The sequence below is a fragment of the Mus caroli genome, unplaced genomic scaffold (assembly GCF_978045245.1).
Source record: "Mus caroli unplaced genomic scaffold, Mus_caroli_1 scaffold_12, whole genome shotgun sequence".
Lineage (NCBI taxonomy): Eukaryota > Metazoa > Chordata > Mammalia > Rodentia > Muridae > Mus > Mus caroli.
This window is the reverse complement of record NW_028227267.1, coordinates 64040251-64067496: the sequence shown is the minus strand read 5'-3', so window position 1 is coordinate 64067496 and position 27246 is coordinate 64040251. Positions and strand designations below refer to the sequence as shown.

The following is a 27246-nucleotide window of genomic DNA, read 5'->3' as shown; positions in this document are numbered from 1 at the left end:
AGAGAAAGCCTGAATCTTCAGTGCTAAACCCTCTCGTTCCTATGTTCCTAGGCACACAGACCCATGGTGATGTTCAATGTGTGCACTTGGCCACAACAGTCATAATAAACATTAAGATAGGATCGTCACAGCAGAATAATAGAAATTAGTGTGAACTAGAGTCAAGTGATGTGCTCATGGTTTCAGACCACAGTGGACCACAGGTCCTGAAGTTTCAGGAAGCAAAACTAGGGCCAAGGAGGCTCCTCTCATCCTCAACTTGATGCCATCCACACAGACATGAATGCACACACACGCGGTTTCATACGCACACCATGACTATCTTGTAAATACATTTAAAAGAGGTAATGGCTGGGTGTGGTGGCACGTACACCTTTTAACCCCAGCTCTGAGGAAGTAGAGATAGGTGGGTCTTCATGATCATCAGACCAGCATGATCTAACATAGTGAGTTCTAGGTCAGCCAGCGCTATCATGAGACCCTGTCTGCAAAAATAAAACAAACCCAGGTATCTGGTAGCTTCATCTTCATTTATTCCTTCATGTGACAAATGGAAGGACCTTTATGTGTGCAGCCAGCAGGGCCTGGTGATGGTCCACTAGGTCCCAGCTCTATGGGGACTTGAAGTTCAAGAAACATTTTCTTGTTGTGTGTTTTTTGTTCTTATCTCAAACATTTCCATTAGAGAGTTATATAACTAGAGGAGGATATATAAGCATAGACATATACATGAATTGATAATTATACGTGTATGCATGTATATAATACATCATGTACAAGCCAAAAATAGAAAAGAGCGCTGTAACTCTTTGATGGTCCATTGACCCACTTTCTTTACTTTTTCCACACCTCCGACTTTTTTTCCAATGATGGTAAACATTTTCATAATACTTTTAATGGCTGGATAGGATTCATTATGCTCCTGACCTCTGATGTAGTGAGTAAATTCTTGTTAAGAACATTCGGATCGTTTCTATTTGTTGTTACATTAAAGAGCGGTGAGGGCCTTCTTTGGTTGAAATGTTTTTAACTAGCCACAGAGGGGGAAAAAAATCAGGAAAGTATTTACTAGTTCCAAAGTTTGGAGGAAGTGGAGGGCTCTTGATACACAGTGCCAGGCCACCTGCTATAAATAGGTACATTTCTTGGCAGTACTTCTCCTGTGCCCCCAGGGTAAAGAAAAATGTAAAGTTTGGGTTGTTTTCCTAAAGGTTACTATTAAGTCTCAGAACTTCCAGCAGTGAATAATTGAAACCCCAGACGGGACAAGAAGTCCTGTTGGTTTTATTTGAGTTTTTTATAGCGCAGTGCTTCCGCACGTGGGTGTTTTATCTGGATCCTCACTGGTGTTACTTTCTATTTTGCCTCGTCCGTTCCGTGCCTCCTGCGAAGCTCTGGAACAATTACTTCCATTTGGCTGTAGCTTTTCTCACCCACGAGTCCCTCCAGCTTGAAACGTTCTCAGAAGCCAAGCGCAACAAAATTGTGAAAAAGTAAGTATCCTTTAAAGATTCCATGGCCATTAGGAAGGTAAGCTGTCTGTGTGTGGTCAGCAATCTAATGTCATAGAAATTACAGGGACTTAGAGAGGTAGGTCAGCGGTTAAGAGCACTGACTGCTCTTCCAGTGGTCCTTAGTTCAACTTCCAGCAACCACATGGTGGCTCACAACCACCTGTAATGGGATCCGATGCCCTCTTCTGGATACTCTCATATATAAAGTTAAAACAAAACAAAACAAAGCCCTGCCTTTAGAAATTACAGGACCTTTGTTCATGTTGAAGGTGGTGTGGGTTTTATGTGTAATCTGTTAATAGACCTGAAGTTCCTCCCATTCCATATTATTTTTCTTAAGGTACCTCCACTCCCTCCTTAGCCACACTGTGCTCTTCCTGGGGTCTGGGCTCTGGCCTGGGATCTCCTGCCACCTGCTGTCAGTCCACTGAAATTGCAGGCATAGTGCCACCTTAACTTTTTGCAAAGAAATGAGAAAACTCCAACATAACCTAAAACTATTTTTTTCTTTTTCTTTTTATTAGATATTTTCTTTATTTGCATTTCAAATGTTATCCCTTTTCCTGGTTTCCCCTCTGAAAACTCCCTATCCCCTCCCTCTTCCTCCTGCTCCCACTCACTCCCACTTCCTGGCCCTGGCATTCTACTACACTGGGACATTGAGCCTTCACAAGACCAAGGGCCTCTCCTCCCATTGATGACTGACTAGGCCATCCTCTGCTACATATGCAGCTGGAGCCATGGGTCCCTCCATGTGTTTTCTTTGGTTGGTATTTCATCCCTGGGAGCTCTGGCGGTACTGGTTGGTTCATAGTGTTGTTCCTCCTATGGGCCTACATCCTCCCAATTCAAGGCCTAGATCAAAATGGAATTCTATACGGGAATGACAAGTTTGGTTCCAGGTTTCACTGCATCCTCTCAGGTCTGATTTAGAGTTCATTGAGAGCCTGGGAGCTCCAAGGCTGTCACTGGAAAGCGGTAGGAATTTATTGAAGATTTTGAAATTTTAGTTGTTTCTACTCTCTTGAAACAGGCAAATTAGTTAACATTCCTCAGCCTATGGTTCCACCCTAAAAGCAAACAAACAGATAAACAAAAACCGAGACTGATAGTAACTGAGAGTTAAGATTAAGATTTAGAGGCTGATTTAGAATGTATGGCCTGCTTTGTAAATTTCCCTAGTGGGTAAGTAATGAGATGCTTATTTTAAAGAAGGATCCTTTGATCTCATTCTTTAAAACATCGTAAGTAGCAATAGAACCTCTTTGAAGGAGGTATTTGATTTAGGTTAAGCAGCTACAAGGGAGGATAACTGGTTACAAGTCACAGAGGGAGAGCTGGGACGAGACTGGAGAAAGACTAGAGAAAGAGATAAAGACAGAGCCAAGGGATGGTGGGGAGCTGGGCATGGTGGAACAAGCCTATAATCCCAGCATACATGAGAGGATCAGGGATTCAAGCCAAGCCTTGGAAACAGCGAGTTCTATGCCGTATAGTTACAGAGGCACAAACAAGAATGCGTGAAGCTTTCCTTATGCGTTTTCAGTAGAAATCAACTTACCACAGGCCAATAAATAGACAGAGTCATTGTTGACATAGGTATCAAATTTTTATCTCATATGCTTACCTGATACTAACAATGAAATTAAGCTAAGCATTGTTATTCAAATGGCATAGTAAGGAAAATTTAAAATATGATTTAAAAGTATGGCTTCTGATGATATTCCCAATGAAAATTTTGAAGAAAAAAAAAAACCTATTTAGGAGATCCCTAGCATGAGGGGAGTAGTGTAGGGCAGAGATTTTAGGACCAGGTATGGCCTGTGTCCCTGTGTAAGCTGCCTCTTACACAGGGCAGGGTTTTGCCTCAAACTCCCCATCTACCTGCGTCAGTCTCTCCAGTGCTGGGACTCTAAGCCTAGCTTACTACAACCAGAAAACTAGTTTAAAAACTGCCTGTGGCTTATATTGTCTCAACTGAGCATGTGCATGGCCTAGACCTGCCCCCGTGTGTGTGATCCCTAAAGGACACTCTGATGAGGCCTCGCCTTGGCCAAGGCATAAGTACACAGCCCAGCCCACCGATTTCTTGTCAGTCACAGTGCCTCATCTGTCTCCGACCTCATACATCTCACTCAGCTGCCTATCTCTGCTGTGTGGAGACTGGAGCCTCTTTCACTCTTCTGCACTAGGTGGACAGTTGACGACATCTTCTCAGTTCTCTTTCCACATTTGTCTTTGCTTCCTCCTGTTCCAAAAGCCCCCTGTCCTCCGTGTGGCTCAGTTCTCTTTTGAAACTTCTCTGGGTGCTGGCCTTATCTTTTACAGAGCCCCGGCCTTTCCTGGGACCTAGGGGGATGGGGACTATTCTATCATCATTCTCTTCATTGTCTACTTCCCCTTCCACCCCAGCAAACTCTGCATCCACCACCCAGAAAGGCCCAAATACCTGGCAGGAAATGACATCAAACACAATGTGTACAGACATTTTCCTTGTCATTAGTTCCAGTGAATCTGATATAACCTATACTTGCGAAACATTTCTGTTGTATTAGGTATTTTCTTCTTTCTCTACTTATAGTTGGAGAATTCCATAATACATACAATGTGTTTTGATCACATCTACCCCACTCTCCCCCTACCAATTCCTAAGAACTCTGTAATACACTTCCCCTTCCATCTTCATGTGCTTTTTAAAACCCCCTGCGCCCACTTAGTTCTCCTTGTATGTGGATGAGTTTAGAGCCCTCTATGGGAAATGATCATCATCCCATTCAGGGTTAAATCCCTGAAGAAACATGACAAGCTCCTCTCCCAGCAACCATTAGGTGCCACTAGCCCTTCAGCTAGGGGGTGGGACTTGGTGGTGATCCCCTCCTCCCATCTGTGCAGGCACTTGGGCTGGCTTAGTCTTGTATAGCTCTCCTGCACACAGTTACAGTAGTTGTGAGTTCATGTGTCAGTGGCCCTGTCACATATGGAAAACACCTGATTGTGGCAGTTACCCAAGGGGGTCTTCTTTGTGGTACTGGGAATCAAACTGAAGACCTTGCACATGGTAGACAATTATTCTACCATTAGGCAGCATCCCCAGTCTCTTGTATTAGATACTCTGAGCTGTCAAAGAGATTGTCTGAAGTGTGAGGGAAGCTGTGCTTAGCGTATGTGCAAACTCCCTAAGCCATTTTGCATAAGGGACTTGAACAGATCTGGGGGTCTGGGGAGCTTGGTACTAGCCCCTGCCGGGCCGAGGGATGACTGTATGCACGCGACTCAGTTCCACTGCAAATCCTGTTCTTATGATCTTCTTCCTAGATATGGGGACATGAGAAAAGAAATCGGCTTCAGGATCCGGGACATGTGGTATAACCTGGGTGAGTCCCTGGCCTTGAACAGACTCCTCCGTGACTGGCTTACTTTTCATTTTTTGTTCTAAAGGAAAGTTTTCTCAGCACAGGTTATATTAAAAACACAAACCCAAGATACATTCTTACTTTAATTCACATAGCCCTGAGATTTGTCTGTATGTGTGTCCAGAAGTAAAGTAGATTTGTGGGTTCCGTACCCTCTCATCTGGGGCATTGGCAAAGAGGGCCTCCACCGTCGCACCAGCCACACGCTATCAGAAGGCAGCATTCTGCCAGCGTTCTGTGATTGACATGGTGTGTCACGTGAATTTTCTCCTCTCTTCTGGGCCCCGTGGAGGAAGATTGATTACGTGGGACTGAGAGCGGTGACATAGTCTTAATATCCTCATTTGCTTTCATTTCAGGGCCACACAAAATCAAATTCATCCCATCCATGGTGGGTCCCATTCTGGAAGTCACTCTGACCCCTGAAGTGGAGCTCCGTAAAGCCACGATCCCAATTTTCTTTGATATGATGCAGTGCGAGTTCAATTTGAGTGGAAATGGCAACTTCCACATGGTAAGAAGAGGCCGGCCGTGACCTCACTCCCATGTAACAGTTAACCTTTCACTACCATCTCTCCAAATGGACAGGCAGCAGCTTCAGTGAAAAAAAAACACATTTTAAAACCGATTTGTCATATTTCATTGTGTAAAAGAATTAGACATATGATTGGGTCTTCTGTCCCAGAAGCTAGAGGACATCTCCACACTCTACGTCCTTCCTTCTTAAGTCAGCTCTGTCTCAGGAAGATGAAGGCCAGCCTGAAACATCTGACTCCAGAACTGAAGGTGGCACCTGTGTGGCCAGCTGAGGGAGGGGTGATGCCGGGGCAGCTCCCAGGCATCCCTGCTTACCTTTGAGAGCTTTAGTTTAGTCCATGCTTTCTCAGACCTCCCTGTACTTAACCATATACAGCAGTCGTCAGAGAGGAACAGAGTGGAAATACTGAATACGGATCCTAAAACATATTTATTACATTGGATTACACAGCACAGGCTGGGTAGTCCAACAACAACTGTCTGAACAGCAGAGAAGCTGAGGAGAACCCATAGCTGCTCAGTCCCCAAGGCTGGGCGCCTCAGCGTTCCTGATCTAGAGCTCAAAGCCTGGAGGATTCCTGAAAAGTCTCTGGTCTTCAGTCCAAGTTGGAAGGTCAAAGAAGCTGGGTCCCATATGCCGCAAAGATGGTGGTACTGGTGGCAACCGTAGGAAGTGGTGGCAGCGGTAGGGTAGATGCACTCACCAGAAGGAGCAAGAGCAGGCAAAAGGTACAGCCTTATCCATCCAACTGCCCACTCTTGGGGAGAGTATTCCTCCCGTATACCTTCACAGACCTACCCAGAGGTTTTTCTCCTAGCTAATCTCAGATATATCCAAATTAACAACTCAGTTGACTCAGGTGTCGTGTCTATAACATCTACAGACCTATTAGTGTATTAGTGAAGGTTTATAACTAGGATGATGAGCAAAAAAATAATCTCATCACCAAGACTCAAACAAGAAACAAAAATAAGATAGAAGCTCAGGGTAGTGATGTATATCTATAGCCCCAGTACTTAGGAGTCTGAGGCAGGAGAATTGTCATAAGTTTCTGTTCTGGCCAGATAGGACTATGTTGAGTCAAGTACAAAGGGGACAGTGGTTATGAATTCACTTAATATCCATAGTGGTAAATAAAATAGCTTTTCCCGGAGTGTTAACAAACGTAGTAAGTCAGGGACTAATTTGCTTTTTGACACGTCATGGAACACTGTCTGCATGGGTGGGTTATAGATAATTCTCTACGGACTTTGGGAACAGTTCTCAAATTGAAAGGGATTGAGCGAGATCTAGAAAGACTGGCCATTGTCTACCGCGTACTCTTCTTAGGATCTGACATCCTCTTGTGCAATTGTCTTCTCTTCCAGTTTGAGAATGAGTTGATCACAAAGCTGGATCAGGAAGTGGAAGGTGGCCGAGGAGATGAACAATACAAGGTCCTTCTGGAAAAGCTGTGAGTACCTCAGAGCAGCACCTCAGGCCAGAGGTGGACAGAAGCAACTGTCCACCCTGCAGCGGGATGGCAGGTTCAGAATCACCCAGTCACTAACTGGTCCTCCGTGGTGTGGATGGAATACTCACGGTGGATAGTGTTTACCCAATGGGAGTCCACGCTGGGGTTCTCTAACCAGACTGGCCCAGGAGAACACAGCAGAGGGGTGGGAAGAGGAGACACATGCAGCCGTGGCTTCCTGCCCGACATCTTAATTATGAACCTGAGCAAAAGTAGGCCATCTCTAATTGTGGCTTCAGAGTAGCTGTTTAAAGGAAGTCAAGATTGACTTTAGACTTAAAAATATCCCGCAGGCCATCAAAGAGTTCTGAGAACAGAGCAGTTGTCACTTAGCCAGCTTGGGTGCTGCAATCCATGAAGACATCAATCCTTCATCTGAGCCCACGTTGTCCCTTCGACTGCTGCCTCCCCTACTCAGCCTCTACACACTCAGCCCTTTCGTGCTGTGTGTGGCTGTGTCGTGTGGTGCAAGCCTTCGGCTATCGGGACTGGCAGGAATAAGTGCCAACCCTCCTTTGACCACATTCTCGGATCGTGTCTTTGCAGCCAGTTGTGTCAGTCAGGCAGATCAAGCACCTCACCCCACCTCCATCTGTAAGAGCAGTGTCTACTCCTTACTCGTCGTATTGGTAGGACTAAATGAGGTGGTGTGTCAACACGGTGTTGCTTGCAAAGTCCACATTTAGAAAGCTTGACTGTGGGTGGGCAGAGTGGCACCGCCAGCCAGGGAACTTGACAACCTGAACTTGATCCCTGAGACCCACATGGTAGAAGAAGAGAACCAACTCCTGAGGTCCTCCACATGTACCTGTATCCACACACACACACACACACACACACACACACACAGAGAAAATGATGTGCGCGTTGTTGTTGTTGGTTTTTAAGACTGATCGCAGTTATTGCCTAATCATCCCACTGTGCAGATGGCTGTGCACATTGGTTTCTCATGCACTCTGAACTTTGATAACCGGTCACCTAGGTCACACATTCTATGTCACTTGGTTATTCTCCTGTCCTGGGAAACTTTTTTGGGGCCAGTCTGAGCATGAATATAGGGACTACTGACTTAGATCTCGTCTCTTAAGGATTTCCTGAGGAGGAGCCAACACACTGAGCACACGGTAGTGGGACAGGGTAGGGGAATCACCTCTGTTTTCAAAAACTGGATGTCTTTGTTCTGTTTATAGACAGAATAAAGCGATCTTTCTATCCTTTTTCCATGAGGTCTCGGTCTCATGCCTTTAAATGCTCCCTAGCTTATAGATTTTGAAATTCTAGATTTGTCTGGAAGTTATACACAGATAGAAACAGCTATAAGATTTGGGGATAGTTGGGCATGGTGGTACCTGATCCCAGCACCCTGGAGCCAGAGGTTAGAGAATCTCCATGAGTTCAAAGTCAGACTGGTCTACATGGTGAGTTCCAGGCCAGCCAGTTCTACATAGTGTGAATCTTGCTTTTACAAAGATCTGTTGACATACAGCTCATCAGTAGACCACCCCACCAACACACACACACACACACACACACACACACACACACACACACGCACGCACGCACACACACGCACGCGCAAATACACACACCAACACACACACACTCTATACAAGACAGAATACACATTTTTTTTAAAAATCCCTACACCTTCATGGAGAGATCTTACCTTGTTTCCTTTATTCTTTCTAGATCCTTGGCTCAGAAAAGTACAACTGTGTTAATTGCAACACCCAAAAATACACCTAGAATCTGGGCTAATTGTTTTTCTTTAATGTTTATTTTAAAGCGTGTGCATGTGTATGTGTGTGTGTGCTTGTGTGCATGTGTGTGTGTGTGTGTGTGTGTGTGTGTGTGCTCATGAGTGCAGGTGCCTTCTAAGGAGGGCATGAGATCCTCCAGAGCTGTAGTTACATACAGCACCCAACAGGAGGGCTGAAGAGCCAAACTCACGTTCCCTGCAAGAACAATGTATGCTCTTAACCGTTGGGTCAACTCTTCAGTCCCAAGTCTAGGCTGATTCTTTAGTCCTGTTACCACTTCTGAATTTTCTTTTAATTACTGAAGAAGCCACAAAACTTTGCTCTCTATGTCCTCCCCCCCCCCCCCACAAAGGGAAGGGCTGGATCTGACGTGTGCTCCCAGTTCTGCCTTTCTATCTGAAGACCTATCCAAATGCCTAACAGGTGCTTCTGTGCTTGGCTTCTACCTGGGATTTTCAGACTGCCTGTTCAGTGCCAGGCCCTTCGGAGAACAAAGCCATAGGACAGGTGTTCTTACACGGCTGGGTTGGATGTATGAACAGTGTAGGCAAGGGCTCTCAGTTCTGTGATGTCCAGTAAAGAAATTGTTGATTTACTAGTGTTCAGAAGGCATTGTGGCCTGGGGTTCTAAACAATTGATGGGAATTGACTGTGTCCACAAGAAAGAGTTAAACCTGAGAAAATAGTAGGTCCTATTGAAGTCCCTAGGGCACCTTGGGTTCCACAGGGGATATCTATCGTGTCTAGAGTCTCTTGCTGCTAGGACTTGGTTGGGGCTCACAGAGGGCGCCAAAGAAGCTGGGTGAACCACAGAAATCTTCTCTCCCGCCCTCCAGACTCTTAGAGCATTGCCGGAAACATAAATACCTCTCGAACTCGGGGGAAGCCTTTGCCTTCCTGGTCAGCAGCCTCTTAGAGAACCTGCTGGACTACAGAACGATCATCATGCATGATGAGAGCAAGGAGAACCGCATGAGCTGTACAGTAAACGTTCTGGTAAGAGCCTGGTCCTTGGGCTTGTGAGTGGGCACAGCTAAGCCACCCCTGCTCCACCAACTCAGCTCTAAGTGGATAGCGCAGATGCCCAGCCACCTTATAGAGCCCATGCCCTAGTCACATAGAGTAGGGCACAGACTTTCAGGTACCTGGAAATACTCTAGCCTTTCCTAGTGACCCTCTCAGCCTGGCTCTTGGTCTTACTTGTGCTTGTTTTCCCCTTGTGATGTAGCACACAGAAACCTGTGCCATAAAATACATTAGTCTGTACAGTTCTCCCGACAGTGAAATTCTAGACGTCCCTCTCCTTGGGACTACAGACCTCCACAGTGTAGGTATCTATGTATTCCTCTGCTTAATATAAACCAAGAACATCCCACCTCCCTGACTGCCAGAGACGTGAATGTACCAGGTGGCTTCAGAATAAGACAAGCACCTGCTGTCCCTATAGAAGATATCTTACATTTCTCAGAAGCGTGGTCTTAATTTCTCTGCTTCTTTCTAGCCCTTGGGTCTTGCACACAGGGCTCATTTATTACCTGCAGAAGCTCCGCATGTAAGAAGAGTATGTTGGCAGCTTCTGTGTAGTTATAGTTACATTTATAGAGGAGAGTCTTAAGGGAGACGGTGAACTAATAATGGCTCTTTGGAGAAGTGACAGTATTGAAAAAGCAGCAGGTGGGGTGGAGAGGTTGTTTCATGGTTTCAAGTGTGTACTGCTCTTCTAGAAGACACACACGTTTGGTTGCCAGCACACGTTGTCAGTTGGCTCACAACCTCCTGTAGATCCAGCTCCAGATGATCTGGTGCCCTCTTCTGGTCTCTGAAGGCAACTACACTCGCAAGCTCGAACACTTAAAACTAAAGGAGCAGTCATGCTTTGGCTATCCTTGTGTCAAGTTCATCAACCGTCTTTAATTTATGCTGGTATTTTGTGACCTTCTTTTTTGGCAGAATTTCTATAAAGATAAGAAACGAGAGGACATATACATACGGTAAGTGAAGGAAATGCCCTGGCTTTGCCATCGGTGTCATGGCTTTGTGGTATAGTTTTAAACCAGAAAATACGGCCCCAAGAGTACTGCTGCTACCTCGATAGATTCTGGCAAACACAGGATGTGCGCAGTCTGCCTCAGGGTGAGCTCTCTAAACAGAGCCCCAGACAAATACAGTTTGAGGGAGTGTGTAATAGCATCAAGTGTGTAATCAACATGCAAGGAAGGATAGAAAGGACTCAAAGGGACAGGAAAGAGAAATAACCCACAGTGGCCCTTAGTTTGAGGGTCATGAGTCTCTGACCATGAAGTCAACTTGTCATTAATAGAATTTCCAAAGCTTTACCTCACATCCCAAAGAGGATCAATATAATAATAATAATAATAATGACAAAATAGAAGAGCTAAGAAAACCAAAGGGCAGGAAGAGGTAAATAGGAGGTAGCAAGTCTATTACCTAAGAGAAGGGAGGTGTTCCTGTTAGAAGCAGAAGTTTATGTGCAGGCTGGTACCTAGCTGGAGAATGCTCTGAGCGCTGGCTCACCTCCTTGGTGACAAAGGGCCTTTTCTCTCCTGTCGCACCAGGTATTTATACAAGCTTCGGGATTTGCACAGAGACTGTGAGAACTACACAGAAGCTGCCTATACACTCCTCCTACACGCTGAGCTTCTGCAGGTAATCAGCGGGGCCTGGGTGGAAGGCCCAGGGTGTTTGCCATGTGTTCAGTCCTTTGAGACTAAATTCTATCAACTTCACGATCTGGGCCCGAAAGGATCTTACTCAAGGGATATAGTTTATCGAGGGATGTGTTCCTGTGTTCAGGATAAACAGGTCACGTTTCACATCGAGACTGGGAAGATCATCATTTGATGTTTAAAGCTCCCGAGGAAGCAGGGCACAGCCTAGCAGCCTCTGATGAGTGGCATTCTAATTAAATAACTACATGATGATGATGTGTGAAGCGATGAGCAAAAATGATAGAGAGGAGACTTAGAAATAAATGAGTAAGATACTTGGAAGAAGTACTTTCTTGTATGTCCCTTTTGTCCTCTCTCCAAGTAAAACTAGAATGGGGCATGATATCAATGCTAATGCTTGTCCCAAATCCCAGGTCGTTATTTGAAGCCCTGTCCTCCTTTGGATTCCTGCATCAGCATCCATCTTTGAATGGATGATAACTCAAACTCGGCATGTCCAAACCACAAGCCTTTGCCCCAGCCTTTGTTCCTCCCCTTCTCTCTCTGGCCTCCCCCTTCTGCCTAGGAGCTTAGCCACGTTCCACCCTTCACTTCCGGCTGCTGCCCTCTGCTTCCCCATGAGCAACACGTGTCCTGGATCTATCTTCTACTTAAAAAAAAAAAAATCCCTCGCTATGACCAGGACACTGGCATGTTTACCTGAAGTACCATAGTGACCTCTCGCTAAACCTTCTGGCTTCCATTCTTAAAATCAAGAGTTTATCTTGATTTTATTTGATTTGATTCTAAAATTCATTCATCATTCACAGCATCTAAATCCAGGAGTTCCCTGCCTCCCCATTTTCCCAAGGAAATCCACGGCCCATGTTCAAGGTTGAGAGACGGAAGGGTTTTCTGCATCTGTGGGGTTTGGTACCTATGGATATCATCAGAGAGTGGTCCCTGGGGATAAGCCCTGTAGGTCTTTTTATTTGTGCTACCCAGAAAATTAAACTCTCAAACTGGCCATGGTGGTGCATACCTATAATTCCAGCACATAGAAAGCTGAGATGAGGGCGGGGGTGGGGGGGGGCGCGAGTTCTGGGAGAGCCCACCTCAAAAAATTTAAAAAGCAAAGGAAAAGAAAATTAAGTTGTCCTAATCTGGTATGAAGAGTGGATTTGGCTTTCCTTCCCAGCTAGCTACTCAGGAGCTATCTCTACTGAGTATTTGTTAAATATCATCTGAATTCCATCCACAGGCCTAAGATCCCAGCTTTATCTCTGTGTTAGAGGAGGTCCCATTCTAGTATCTCCTGGCCTGTGGGCCTCTGTTCATGAACTGAGGCTACGTTGTTATAATGATCCTTTCCTACATTGTATTATCACAGACATATTTACTCCTCGTTGCTCCCTCCCCTCCCCCAGTGCTATTCCTCTTTCCCTCTTTCCTTTGTATTTTTCCTTCTGGGCCTTAGAAGCCTGGAATTTCAAATGACTTGACCCTGGGGTAGCTCAGTGGTAGGGCATTCACATGGCATGCTCATACCCCTATTTTCAGGCCTAAGAAAGAAAGGGAGAAGGGAGAGGAAGGCAGGGAGGAGAGGGAAGGAAGGGGAAAGGGGAGGGAGGGGATGAACTAAGCAGGGCCTGCTAGGATAGAGCTGTGATTCTAGCTGGGAGGGAGGAGGCTGAGGCTGGAGGATTCCGCCTTGAAGGCCAGCCTGAACAACTTAGTAAGACTTCAAGTGTCAAAAATTTAGCAATGTAAGAATAAGGCTGGTGGGTGCAGCTCAGTTGGAGTGCACATACCTAGTGTGCATAGGCCCTGGGTTCAATTCACACCACCACCACCAAAGAAGGGCAGTAGGGGTGGGGTGAGCGCTTTAGTAAGAACGCACATGTTTATGAAATAGTGTTCCCCTCCCAAGGCATAGTGAGAGTTTCCCTTTTCTTGGGGCTGCAAGAATGCCTTTGAATGGCGGGGTCAAGCTCCCTGCATATGAGTCTTGTGTAATCCTGGTGATGTCTGAGTTGTCCAGTGGGCTTCAGTGTGATGGACTGTTTGCTTCTGCTGTCTTCTGTATGGCTGTTGTCTTGGTAGCCAAGGTCCGTCCTCAAATTTTCTTATTCCTTTGCCTCCAAGTTCTCCAAGCTCTGTCTGGTTTTGCACTGGGCTGCCGTGTGTTGTGTATGGAGAAGGAAATGACTGCAGGCAGTGATGGTTTTACCTGCCCCTCCATGGTTGTGGGCCTAGTGTACTTCTCTCACCTGGCTGTGTTCAGGTTGCCTTCCACACAGTGTTGTGCTGGGTTAGCAGCCTCATTCCATTCCTCCCTTGCTGAGGGACGCTGCAGGTGCCTGGCCATTTGGTGTGACACTTGTTTCAGAGCAGAGCTGACATATGGGCCTCCTCGTGTATATAATTTTGTGTTTGGTAAATAACTTAAAACACAATATGGGTGAGTTGACAGCATGCAAATAAGTGGATTCCTGAGGGGTTTTTTTTTTTTTTTTGATCTGAAGTTTTGCCTCATTAATCCCTAAGTTATCTTTTTCTCTCTGTAGTGGTCGGACAAGCCCTGTGTGCCCCATTTGCTGCAGAGGGATAGTTACTATGTTTATACCCAGCAGGAGCTTAAAGAGAAACTGTATCAAGAGATCATATCCTATTTTGATAAAGGCAAAGTGAGTGTGTGTGGGGGAGAGGGGAGCCGTTCTCAGTTGTTGTCTGGGTTTTGTTGTTGGTTTTTGTTTGCTGGGGTTTTTTTGTTTGGTTGTTTGGTTGGTTTTGGTTTGGGGGTTGTTTGTTTTGTGTTTGTTTGTTTGTTTGTTTGTTTGTTTTGGGTTTTTTGCTACTGAAAAGAGAAAAAAGATTCTGCTGAGTCTGCACAAAGCACACTGGATGAGGGCACTGTCCCCAGCAAAATGACAGAGGCTTAGGAGATGGCCCCATGTATAAAGTGCTTGCTGTATAAGATAAGGACCTAAGTTCTGATCCCCGGCATGTATATCTAAAAGCAGGCCACGGGGGCATGTGTCTGTGGGGACATGTACCTGTGACCCAGTATTGGGAGAAGGAGATGGTAAGTTTTCCAGGGCTTGCTGGCCAGCCAGACTAGCCAAAATGGTAAACTGCAAGTTTAGTGAGAGATCCTGTCTCAAAAAAGATAAGGTAAAAGGTGATTTTGGAGCTGGGCATGGTGGTGCATACCTTAATCCCAGCACTTGGGAGGCAGAGGCAGGCCGATCTCTTGAGGTTTAAGGCCAGCCTGATCTACAGCCACCTTTCCTGTCTAGCCGCACTCCCACACTTGGGAATCCCAGGAATTTCTTATTTTTCCTTTTTTTTTTTTTTTTTTTTTTTTTGCCATTGGTGCTTGGCTCTTTAAACTCCAAACTGCTTCAGTGGAGAAGACGCGTGTTCTGAGTCTGGGAAATTGTCCAGAGAAGCACCTCTTGGCAACATACCCAAGCTACCCAGGCTGGGCATCTTTAATTCAACATGAAAAGTGTTCCAAACTCTAAAGCTGTGGAATACCAAGATGGCCTGAAGAAAGTTTCAGACGTTGGAGCATTTTGGATGAAGAGACACCTAACCAGTCATGTCTATGGAAATGATCCCAAATCAAAAGAGGAAAAAAAAAAAATCCACAGTGGAAACACTGGTAGTCCCAGGCATTTTGGATAAGGGCTATTCAACCTGTGGTATTCTTAAAACACCAGGAAAGAAAGGGTTAACTGATCCAACTGGCGTCACCAGTCAGGGTCCCTTAAGGATGCTCAGCCTGCTGACTGCTTAGTTTCAGTTATTCTCTGGGGAGGTAACCTCTGCCAAGGGGGATGGGTAGAGAGGGATGGATGGCTCTTGTGCATGCCTCATCTCACCCTGCTTTCCTTCTTCTGAAGATGTGGGAGAAAGCCATCAAACTGAGTAAGGAGTTGGCGGAGACCTACGAGAGCAAAGTGTTTGACTACGAGGGCCTAGGCAGTCTCTTGGTAAGTCTGGGCCAGCAAGGCTGCTCAAGTGGGCACTACTAAGAACAGTTTGATATGTGTAGGGGTTGAAAACAGTCAGGGCCAAGGGTACTCTTCCCAGTGGTAAAGGAAACCTTACTTTAGGATGAAAAATATATAATCCCCAAAGCTTTGACCATTGTTCTGCAGGTTGTCCTCAAAGAAGTCCCCTGGGACTGGGAATGAGGACTGCCCCGGGGAAGGTGGGAGCACTGAGCCTGGGTGATCATGCCTCATCCTGGCTACCATGGGGCATGTCTGTTCATTAGAATTCCCTTGTCTTAGGCCAGTGAGCCACTTCAGCAGATAAAGGCATTTACAGCCAAGTCTGCCGAGCTGAGTTCAATCCCCACATTCCACATGCTGGAAGGAGAGAACAGACTCTCACGATTGTCCTCAGACCATGGACGGTGACACGTGTGTGCTTATACACACTCACCCTAAATAAAACATAATTTTACAATGAGAGAACAGCCTATCCTCGAGGCTGCCTTTGCTTCCTCCACGAATGCCACTGTGCCTACCCGGACAAGCTGTGAATGTTTCTGCCAGAATCATAAGTGGGTTTGGCCACCTTTTCTGGTGTCGCCAAAGGCTCAGCACTGACGGTTCCTTGAGCCTGGTATTAAGGCCAGCTGCAGGCACAGCTCAGCTCTTACAAACCAACAGCACACATGTGCAACCACTCACATGCCCACTGCACAACAGTGGCGAGAACCTTCATCACTCTCCCAGACTAATCTTTTTCTTGAGGATCTATTTGTCAAGAGCAATTAGTGAAAACTGAATTCATGGGCTTTACCAGCTTCTGTCGGAAATTAATTCACTCAGTAGTTTTATAAGCCAGCTTGAGTTAAGATGCTGGCCACCAGACACCAAACTAAGAAATCGTGCTTCTGACAGATTGTTGCCTAGAGCAGGCACAGAGTTCTGTCAACCGAGGTTGGGCTAGGTGTGGTACAAGATGATAATCCCAGCTGCTTGGGCCCAGTCCACGTGTTGCCTGGCCCGCCGAGCAAGGAAGCAGCCTGAGAGGCTGTGTGAGGTCTTGGCTCATGGTTAGCATGCATAAAGCCTTGGGTTCAATCCCTGCTGCCACATCAAACCAGGCATCGAGGTGTATTTCTGTAATCCCAGCGGCACCTGTGTAGCTGAGGCAGGAAGATCAGGAATTCACAGTCCCCCTCAGCTATGTGGAGAGTCTGAGGCTAGCCTGAGCTACCTACGGACGCTGTCTCAAAGAATCCATAGTAAAGCATCCAAAGAGGTGGATCAAGAGAGTGGGACTCACCTTAGGGCCATCAGAGCCCGAGGTGGCCCTGCAAGTCACCTGCTCAGAGCACAAACTTTCTCAGCATCTACTTTGACATGCCTGGTTACGATTAGATACTGCCTGTGGATCTCAGAAAGTCCGAGGAGGACTCCAAGGCCCATTCTGGACCCAAGACCCAAACACCAGATCCCAGAACAGAGTCACCCAGTGGCCTACAAGGTGGTCTCCAAAGACCTTCCATTTATCTGTTCCATGAGAAAGCACGGCAGATGGGCTGACCCTTTCCTTTTTCATTTCTCCCCCTGACAGCTTCCTGGTAACCTCCAGGCGGAATGTGTTATTTTGTTTTTCAGAAAAAAAGAGCCTTGTTTTATGAGAACATCATTAAGGCCATGAGGCCCCAGCCTGAATACTTTGCTGTGGGATACTACGGACAGGGCTTCCCTTCCTTCCTGCGGGTGAGGAGCCTGGGGGTGGTCCCCAGAGCCATGAGGAGTGAGGTTGGGGGGAGAGGGGAGACTTATCTCTCTTCCAGATGGCCGGCAGCAGCTGCTGGCCTGTGGTCCCGCTGTGGGAGGTCGGGTCAGGGAGAGAGACCTCTTCCTGAATGCTGGCCTCTGTACCCCACGCCCCTGACACCACTGATATTCTGGCCGACCCTTTGTTCAATGGCTTCCCCAGGTGCAAGGAGAGAAGGAAAAACAGAATTGGCCCCATCCACAGGCCAAACTTGGACGAGTGTGGATGGATGTGTTTTGTTGCTTATTTTATTTCCAGTCAGGGCCACTTTGAAATCAGATATCCCAAGAACAAGACAACAAACATTTTCCCCAAAGTAAAAGCAGTTTTGTAGTAGATATCAGGCATGAGAGACCTCTCTCAAAAGTACGTATGCTGGCACAGTGACTTTAGAGTTTAAGGAACAAAAACTTTAAAAAAAACTCTTTTAGACCTGAGCTTTAGTTAAATATATACTGTCTCTCATACTTGCCTACCATGCATGAGACACTGGGTTCTATTCCCAGAACCATATGAACTGGGTATGTTTGAATATGCCTGCAATCATAATACTTGAGGTGGACTCAGAATCCGAAGTCAGGATTATCCTCTACTGCATAGTGAGTTAGAAGTCAGCCTGGGCTACAGGAGACTGTGCTACAAAAACAAAACAAAATCAAATGAAACAACAACAACAACAAACAATAACCACAAAGGAGAGCCATTTGCATTCCTAACTGCTTAGTGAGAAAGCAACGGAGCCTTATTCAGTAAGTATCTGCGCATTGTCTACTTCATGCCAGGCACGTGGGAAGAAGCAGAAATGTCCTGATGTTACTCGGACATTTGACCGCCCTCAGTGTTTCTATACGCTAAATATTAACATATGAATGTAAAATTTAAGCGATAACCAAGGAAAATGGCCCATGCCGAAAGAGCTTGTAGCCAGGGAGCATTTACTCAAGTGAATAGAAATCTAGTCGTTCCAAAATACTGTAGGCATAGCAGCCTTACTGATAAGCACCGAAGCCTATATCCAGTCCACATGTCCATCCACTGGGGAAAGCAGGGATAAACTAACATCTACCCAATAGACTCGGATCAATACCTGTTGAGTATGCAAATGATGTTCGCGATGCACTTTCGTGGTTGTAGATTTAGCCCTGATGGAGAAGCACAGTGACCTTCTCTATCCTCAGCTCCGGGTACTCTCTCATTCTTCCTCCCTAACGACTTCCTTTGGCTTCCCTGACCTGCAGAACAAAATCTTTATCTACCGGGGTAAGGAGTATGAGAGGCGGGAAGACTTCAGCTTGAGGTTGCTCACCCAGTTCCCCAATGCTGAGAAGATGACCAGTACCACACCACCAGGAGAAGACATCAAGTCATCCCCAAAGCAGTGTATCCTTGCCATGGGGACAGCAGCCCAGTGACTCTTTACCCTTGGATGGGCCAGGCCAAGCCAAATAAACTTAAGAGTTGCAGCCCCTTCTCGGTTGGCAGATATGCTCCAATCTTTCAAACTGGTGCCTTCCACCATTCAGTGTAAAAATCTTTGAGACCTTTATGGAAGACATGGTCAGTCAATGTTGAGTATGAATAAATAAACGTTGTACTCAGATAGGGAAGTTAAAGGAAGTTCTAGATTCTGTTGCAGATCTTAAAACCACACACTTAAAACCATCCAACTGCATTCTTGATATCCTCCTAGCCAATGGCTTCATGACACCCTCCCCATGTTCCCTTTTTACCACACATGGGTACTGAAATCTGCAGCTTTTCAAGTCATGTATATGACATTGTGTTTGTATATAGCCTATATACATTCTCCCAAATACTGCAGTGTGCATGTGTGTGTGTGTTTAGCCATGCCCTGGGGATTGGAACGCAGGCCCTCATGCTTGTAGAGCAAGCCCTTTCTTTACCAACTGAGCCAGTTCCGCAGCCCCTCCTGGCTGCCCCTGGATACAGTCAATGTCCTGTAAGTATTATCACAGTGTATCATTTAGGAGATAAGGTCACAGGAGAGGAAAGTCTGTATCGAGTCAGTACAGAAGAAAATCCTCACGGTTAACACTTGGGGTGCAGAACCTGTAGGCACAGGGGACAGACTATGTCTGCACTGGTAAGGGTGCCAGGAGAGCCCTTCCTAGGACTTCTCATCTGCCCCATCCCAGCAAGACCCTTTACCCCGTGCTGGTTTTGGAGTCTGACTTCACTCCCCAGTTGTGGAATTAAGAAATTTTCACTTCTCTTGGCCTCCAAGTTTTCCTCTGTCATAAAAGTTTGCCATTAGCTTGAAAGATAAATTCAGAACACTTAGTCCCCATGAAGGGACTCACCCCATCAATAGTAGCACCTAAAGATAGCAATTGTGTTTCCCTGGGTTCTGGAGTCTGGCTGTTTCAGAGACAAGCATATCTAAAAGAGATCATTTAAAAGCACTTCTGGCTGTCTATTTCCTTATACTTTCCTGACACTTCCTTGATGTGGCAAGGATATTTGCCAGGTGTCTGGCCACAGGGGGTGTCCTGAGGAATCCCACCTCATGACAGGGCACATGGGAGCACATTTCAGTGCAGTGCTGGCACCAGTTGAAGGGAGATGGGAAGCGGGAGCAGGGACCTCGCAGCCTGTGGCACCTGCAGGGCCAGCCTTTTCCTTAATAAGCCCTCAGACCTGCAGTGCTTCACGGTAAAACCTGTGATGAGCTTGCCGCCCAGCTACAAGGACAAACCGGTTCCAGAGCAGATCTTGAAGTAAGTGGTTATTAAAAAGGAAACAGTCAGGTGGGAATTGTAGCAGTGGAGGGAAGGGGAGGCAAGTTCAAGGCCAGTCTGGGCTACAAAACAAGACTTTATTTGAAATGTGTCAAAAGCAAAGCCTTTTTCATTTGTTATACTTTGGAAGACCTCATACTTACTGTTTTGCATAAGAGATGAAACCTTACCAAGTTAAAGCAACGTGGATTTTATCGTTGAATCAGAGGGAAAGGTAAACTTCACTTGGGCACAGGATCCTCTAGCCTAAATATCCACTCAGGTATCACTGAGGGTTTGAGGTTGTTTTCCTATCCCTGAAGAAGCCACCGTGCCAGAGAAATTGATTAACAGTGTTATAGCAAAGCTAGGCAAAGGAGACCACAAACATGGTGGGTATGTGTACCTTTTAAAACTGGAGCATAAACTCTCCAGTATGAAAAATAAAATGTGGTATGAAACCCAAGTATATACTGTCCCCGGAGCTCAGTGTGACCCTGTCGGCCATAGGGGTAAACCTCAGTGTCAGGCATGTCACATGTGGGGTTGTGGGCTGGTTCTCTGAGGTCCAGTGCCTTTGCTCTGTCCTTTCCCAGCTACTACAGAGCCAACGAAGTGCAGCAGTTCAGCTATTCCCGGCCATTCCGGAAAGGAGAAAAAGACCCAGAAAATGAGTTTGCTGTGAGTCCACTTGGCTTGTTTTCTCTGTGGAGAAGTCACCCTTGGGTGTCATTCCTCAGGAACTTCCCATCATGTTATTTTTGACAGTGGGTCTTTTCTTGGGACTGCACCTTAGCAGCCCAGCTTGGCCGGCCACACAGTGAACCCCTGGGAATCCTCCTCCATCTCTGCTCTCCAGCACTGGGGCTGCAAGTTTATGCCACCACCCCTGGATTTGTATGGGAGTGCTGGGCATGGGTCGCAGGTCCTTTTCACTTCCCCACCCAAGCTATCCCTCTAGCTCCTGTTTGCCACCTTCTGGCAAAGTCCAGTGGCTTCCTTCTCATCCTCATTGGCTAAGACAGGAGGTTGGAGTGTCCCCTGTAGGAGAGGGTAACCTGTTAGTTACTGCCAAGCAGGCTGTCATCTCAGTGGGAAACCTCCAAACTGAAGGACCCAGATCTGGGCTTTGCCACTGATGTGACAGACCGTAGGGGAGCCATACCTCCTGAACCTCAGGTTTCCATCTTAGAAGGAAAGGGCCCAAGGGCCCCATCAGACCTCATGATCCTTGAGTTTTATAAGGAACATGTTCACTCCCTAGAAGACATGTGAGAATGGAGTCTCAGCAGCTGAGCCAGAGGTTTGGGGTCAGTTGTGACCTGGAAGCTGGCCCCTGTCTCATTTTGTGTTTTCTTTCTTGTACCAGACCATGTGGATTGAAAGAACCACGTACAGGACGGCCTATACCTTCCCTGGGATTCTCAAGTGGTTCGAAGCCAAGGAGATTTCAGTAGTGAGTCATTTGAAGTCGTAACTCTGGCAGGGGTGTGTGTGTGTGTGTGTGTGTGTGGTGGGAACCTCTCTGTCTGCAGAAATAATACCCGCTTTTGTTCCGTTCCACTGCAGCCTGCACCAGCTTGGCTGCCCTCCCTCTGGCCAACTTTGTTTTTTAAAGGCGGAATAAAGAGCACACTTGTGTAATAAGGTTGCTTTGTAAAACTGATGTCACAACACCAACCCAAAAGGTCACACACTCAGAGACTGACTCTTTGGTGGCCCGAGAGGCGTTGTCTCCTTCTGTCTGTAATGCTGTCAGTATAAGCTACATTGCATGGATGGCCCAGAAACAGTGCCAGGATGCTTTTGGGGACTGGCCTCTCCACCACATCATCTTTCCCGAAGCCCCTCTCATTCTCAGCTTGAGCATCACTGTTGCTGCAGCCCCTGCCCCGCTACTTCCCAAAGCTGCCATTTAACATTCATTTAATCTGTCTGTATCCATGTATTTGCCTTGTTGTCATCCCATACTAGTCTCTGCTGTGTACTAAAAGGTCTCTTGTTGCATCTGTGCCTTGATCGTTTCACCCGGTGTTCTACCGCAGAGCGTGGATCCCACTGAGCAAACCCGACTGTCTCATGTGTTTTTATATTCAAGTCCTCCTGTGGCTTGCTTCCCGGTGCCTGCACAACTGAGCCTGCTCTCATTTCTAGCCACCTGCCTTTATCTCCATACACCTCTGTCTGCTTCCAATTATTTCCATCCACTCCCATCCATTTGTGTTCCTCACCTTTCATGTCTGCCTGCCTCTATTCATGGCCCTCTTCTCTCTCCACCTCTGTCTGTCATCTTCCCCCTCTTTCTACCTTCATCTATCTCCTTCCATCTTTGAGAGAAGCTGTCAGAACTAAGACTTAGGTGGTTTAAATAGTTAGTGGCATTGGGTCATTTGGGGGAGGTGGGCCTCAATGTCCTCTGACCCCTGCTCAGTATTATTCCCATCAAGTTAAGTGTGAGATCCACCTTCTCCACGCAGCCAACTCTAGAATACCCATAGTCCTTTGTGGTGACTGTGCTGATACCATCCTGGGCATATTTCTAACCCACCCTATTTGAAAGTCTTGAGATTCTACTAAAAGTATAAAACTCCTACTAGCTTTGAGTTACAGTGAACCTGCAAAATGTGTAGTTCCAGTCTCAGCAACTCAGCCAGCCATGGGCCTCACCATCTGTGGATGGAGTACTATGTATTTAGGTCTTAGCAAGCTGCTTCTCTGTTCTAAATATATATGGACTCTTCCCTTGCCTTAGTCCCTAGATAATGTATAATATCCACCGCTATAACCCGAGGTCCTAACCAGTCATCCAAAGCCAGATGTGGCAGTACATGCCTTTAATCCCAGCACCTGAGGGGTAGAGGCAGGTAGATCTCTGAGTTCAATGCCAGCCTGGTATAAGTAAGTGAGTTCCAAGACATCCAGGGGACATAGTGATATCCTGTCTCCAATAAAATAATTAAGTATATAGAAAGATATACATAGATGATATCACTTTAGAACCAAGGCATTCACGCACCCTTAGATTTTGGTGCCCTCAAAAATCCAAGAACCAGTCCTCCTACCTATTTCTGAGCTGGCTTTATATTTCATTACTTTTGTAACTAGTGCACAGTGTGGCACTTAGCATAAAGTAGGTATTTGAAAATTCCTGAGCTGATCATGTACAGTCAATGTAAAAGGGCTACTCTAGCATGCACACACCCATTTCCATTCTCAGTAGAGGGGAGAGGAGGAAAAGAGGTATTCTGGGACCCAGGCATCTCTTGTAGCTGAACATGGTGGCACATGCCTGTACCAGCTTCTGGGAGGATGAGTCAAGAAGACCAATGGTGGTGTGAGGCCAATCTGGTCCTCATAATGGGTTAAAGGTCACCGGGGCAATGTAGTAAGACCCTGTCTCAGTACAAAAAAAAAAAAAAAGAAAGAAAGTGCAGAAGAAAAGAAAGGAGGAAAATGAAAATATTCCTTGGCCATTATGACCTGAACTTTGATGTATTCCTTGGTGCTAATGATAAATCATTTATTTAAATGTAGTATGCTTTCTGGGTAGAGATATTAGGACTAAAATCTGGGATAGGCGGCCATGTGGCCAACAGTAGATGAAATGAAGGTGCTGGCTTTTGGGGAAATGTGGTTTTGAGGACATTTCTGGAAGAATCTAGTTCCTGTGATTGCTTCTTTATCCACAACTCAGTGCGGTTCTTGAGTCTTCCTGTTCTTTCTAACTTCCGTTAACTATCTGGTCTACCCTAAGGAGATGAGATGTGAGTCTGGGTGTAGGAATTCCAAGATCCCTGCTTTTTCTTACCAAGGAGATGCCTGAATTTTCCAGGGGACACTTTCCATTGTCAGTGGTGCAGAAGGGTCTCACCAGCGACCATCTCAGAGCCCCTGAGATGGGATTGCCAGAGAAACAATGCTGCTACAGCTCTAGATGTCTTCACACATTTTGTGTAGATGGTTTGCTCCAAGCAACAGTGTTTTCGACAGCCCAGGGTTTACAGCATCCGGCTCACTAAGATTTTTCAATAGCCAATTTTGTAATTAACCAATAGAAAAGCATGGGGACGGAGGCGGGGGTGGGGTGGGGCACCTAATGAACAGAATCCTAACAAGTGAACACTCCTGCAGACTGTGGGTTTTTCTCTGAATGATCAGGTTATTTCAGTCTTTGGAGTGGAGCTCACCAGGCTCCTTCTCCCATCTGCTCTATTCCTCAGGAAGAAATCAGCCCTTTGGAGAATGCCATAGAAACCATGGAGCTGACCAACGAGAGGGTCAGCAACTGTGTGCAGCAGCACGCCTGGGACCATTCTCTCTCTGTGCACCCGCTCTCCATGCTGCTCAGCGGCATAGTGGACCCAGCTGTCATGGGAGGATTCTCCAACTACGAAAAGGTAAGTCCTGCTCCTGAACCTCACAGGACAGACAGGCCGCCCTCCATGTCACGCGCCACTCTCCTCTCCGAATGGCCATGTGGAATTACACAAGGATTGTCCCTGGCCTCACATTGTCCTGTGAAGCCTCAGGGAAAGAGTGACAGGCCTTGGTGCCTCTGGCAGATGGACCCGATAGCCTGTCCTCTGGGAGGAAGACAACTCAGTCTGCTCCCGAAGCTCAGGATGCCCTTCCGGTGAAGTCCCTTTTAGGGGAAGCAGAGATAGATCTTTTGTGTAGAGTGAGTTTCCAGGAATCTCCAGCCTGGCTTGAGCCATGGGCAGAAGACATTTCCACTTGTATTAGTGACTTCTCTGTTGCTGTAATGAAATACTATGACCCAAAGCAACTTAATAAAGGAGGGGTCTATTTGGTTTATGTCTCCAGAGACATAGAATCCATTGTGGCAGGGAAGGAGTGGCATGCCATGGTGGCAGGAGCTGGAAGCCAGCTGGTCACATTTCCATCTATGCACAGGAAACAGAATGGGAACAGGAAATGGAGTGAGACAAAATTCCTAGATCGAATCCCAGTGATGGACTTCCTCCAGCCAGGCTCCACTTCATAGAGGTTCCATAACCTCTCCACGGAGCACCGCCAGCTGGGGGCTCTGAGTGTTCAAATATACCAGTCTGTGGCTGACATTGCTCAAACTGGCACACAGCTTCACCATTGTCTAACTGGATGCTACATCTGTTACTCTGAAAAGGCCTATGAGGCCTACTGACCATGTGTAGTCCACTGGATAGGATTTGGCTAGAGTGTCATTTATATGGGAGGACATGATTTCAGTCTAGGTGAAGGACAGTTGTTGAGAGACAGGAATCATAGCTGTTCTATGTTCAGTGGCTGAATATTTTGGGGCGTCCTCTTTTTGAATATAAGGAAACATGTGGCCAGGAAACTCCTTTGATGAGGGAGAAGATGGGACGGAAAGAGGAGGGGCCTGGTGCCTTGTGGCCTGTCACTCCTGTGACCTCATTCTGGCTTTCTACTGGTCACTGTATGCTCTTGGACACAGGTGTCACCTCTCTGAGCTGCAGTGAGAAAACTTCCCAGCTTATGGGATAGGTTTGGGGATTAGGGAAGCCACTCTATATAGAGAGGCAGGAATTTGTCTAATATATGTCTTTTAATTATTCACTGTGCAGTAAAGGTGGTTCTGGGAAAAGGATGGATTTTCAGTGACAGAAGGCGTCTTCTCCCTTTTGAAGCTCTCTGCCTCTCTCTGCGATCAGTAATGTTCGCATGTGTTCTCCTTTTAGGCTTTTTTTACAGAAAAGTACTTACAAGAGCATCCGGAGGACCAGGAGAAGGTGGAGCTGCTCAAGCGACTGATTGCCTTACAAGTATGTAGGCTGGGAGCCTTGCAGCTGGCCAGCTGTGCACAGTACTCCATGGGTGTCCACTGCGTTTGGCCCTAAGGCATGCTACATAGCTCAAGTGCTATAGGCCAGTTTCTCGGGTCCCTCCCCTTCTCTCTCTGTCTCTCTCTGTCTCAACATCTCTCTATGTCTCTCTCTGTATGTGGGTGTGCCTGTGCATGTGTCTGTGTGTGTGAGAGAGACAGTAAGGGGAGGAAGATGGAGACAGAAAAAGATGGAGAGAGACAAAGATTAGATGTGTAATATTAGGGTAAGATTTCATGGACTTACTGACCAGCCAGTGAGAGACCCTTTCTTCAAAAAGTAAAACGAGGTGGGAAGTATCTGAGAATGACAGCAGAGGTTGTCCGTGACCTCCACATGTGCATGCACACATTTACACACACACACACACACACACACACACACACACACACACATTGGAACACATGGAAATTCTGCAATCTGGTTTCCTAGCCTGCATTTCATGCTGACACATATTGATTGGTCTCATTCTTTTTCTTTTTCTTTGTTTTGTTTTGTTTTGTTTTTTGTTTGTTTGTTTTGGTTTTTCGAGACAGGGTTTTTCTGTACAGTCATGGCTGTCCTGGAGCTCACTCTGTAGACCAGGCTGGTTTTGAACTCAAATCCACCTGCCTCTTGCCTCTACCTCCCAAGTGCTGGGATTACAGGCATGCACCACCACTGCCTGGCCGTCATTCTTTTTCTTATCATCTCAATAAATACTGCTAGAAAAGCAGCCATTGGGGGCTGGAGAGATGGCTCAGCGATTAAGACTGACTGCCCTTCCAGAGGCTCTGAGTTCAATTCCCAGCAACCACATGGTGGCTCACAACCATTTATAATGAGATCTGACACCCTCTTCTGGTGTGTCTGAAGATAGCTCTAGTTGTACTTACATATACTAATAAATAAATCTTAAAAAAAAAAAAAAAAAAGAAAAGAAAAGAAAAGAAAAGCAGCCATCAAACTCAATCTCTCTATGACTACCCCAGTTCTCAGTAGTATGAGCCTTGCCAGTTGGCCTCTCTGGAGTCTTTGGATCTTCTCTGTTCCTCTGACAGAGTCCCCAAGCTCTTGACTAACAAGTGACATTTTCATTAGATAATTATGTGTCTGTCGGTCGCTCTGACTCCACCCCTTTGTCCAAACCTCCAAATCTGAATCGACTTCCTTCCCAAACCACATCTCTTTTCTTTTATAACCTTTCTTCCAGATACCTCTGCTTACAGAAGGGATCCGCATCCACGGGGAGAAGCTGACGGAGCAGCTCAAGCCGCTGCATGACCGGCTATCTTCATGCTTCCGTGAACTCAAGGAGAAAGTAGAGAAGCTGTATGGGGTCATAACACTGGTAAGCTGTGGCTAAATGGCCCTTGAACTTCCCTGGGTCTCTCTCATGATATGACCCAGGGTTTCAGATGCCAGATGAGTCACACCAGCAGAGGTACAATGTGCAGATGGGCAGGCA

General features: G+C 46.4%; 1 protein-coding gene across 1 annotated transcript in view; it reads left to right on the top strand.

The window, feature by feature from the left end:
* The window catches only part of Dock5 (dedicator of cytokinesis 5), a 192279-nt gene that overhangs the window by 152967 nt on the left and 12066 nt on the right, over positions 1-27246 (top strand). Inside the window, exons 31-47 of the mRNA XM_021181410.3 lie at positions 1393-1493; positions 4830-4888; positions 5287-5441; positions 6833-6918; positions 9575-9734; positions 10689-10729; positions 11315-11405; positions 13975-14094; positions 15316-15405; positions 17050-17154; positions 18454-18595; positions 19872-19953; positions 20550-20634; positions 21323-21409; positions 24174-24350; positions 25656-25739; positions 26992-27129. Coding sequence (XP_021037069.1) covers positions 1393-1493; positions 4830-4888; positions 5287-5441; positions 6833-6918; positions 9575-9734; positions 10689-10729; positions 11315-11405; positions 13975-14094; positions 15316-15405; positions 17050-17154; positions 18454-18595; positions 19872-19953; positions 20550-20634; positions 21323-21409; positions 24174-24350; positions 25656-25739; positions 26992-27129 — 1803 coding nt within the window. The remainder of the gene's footprint in view (positions 1-1392; positions 1494-4829; positions 4889-5286; positions 5442-6832; positions 6919-9574; positions 9735-10688; positions 10730-11314; positions 11406-13974; positions 14095-15315; positions 15406-17049; positions 17155-18453; positions 18596-19871; positions 19954-20549; positions 20635-21322; positions 21410-24173; positions 24351-25655; positions 25740-26991; positions 27130-27246) is intronic.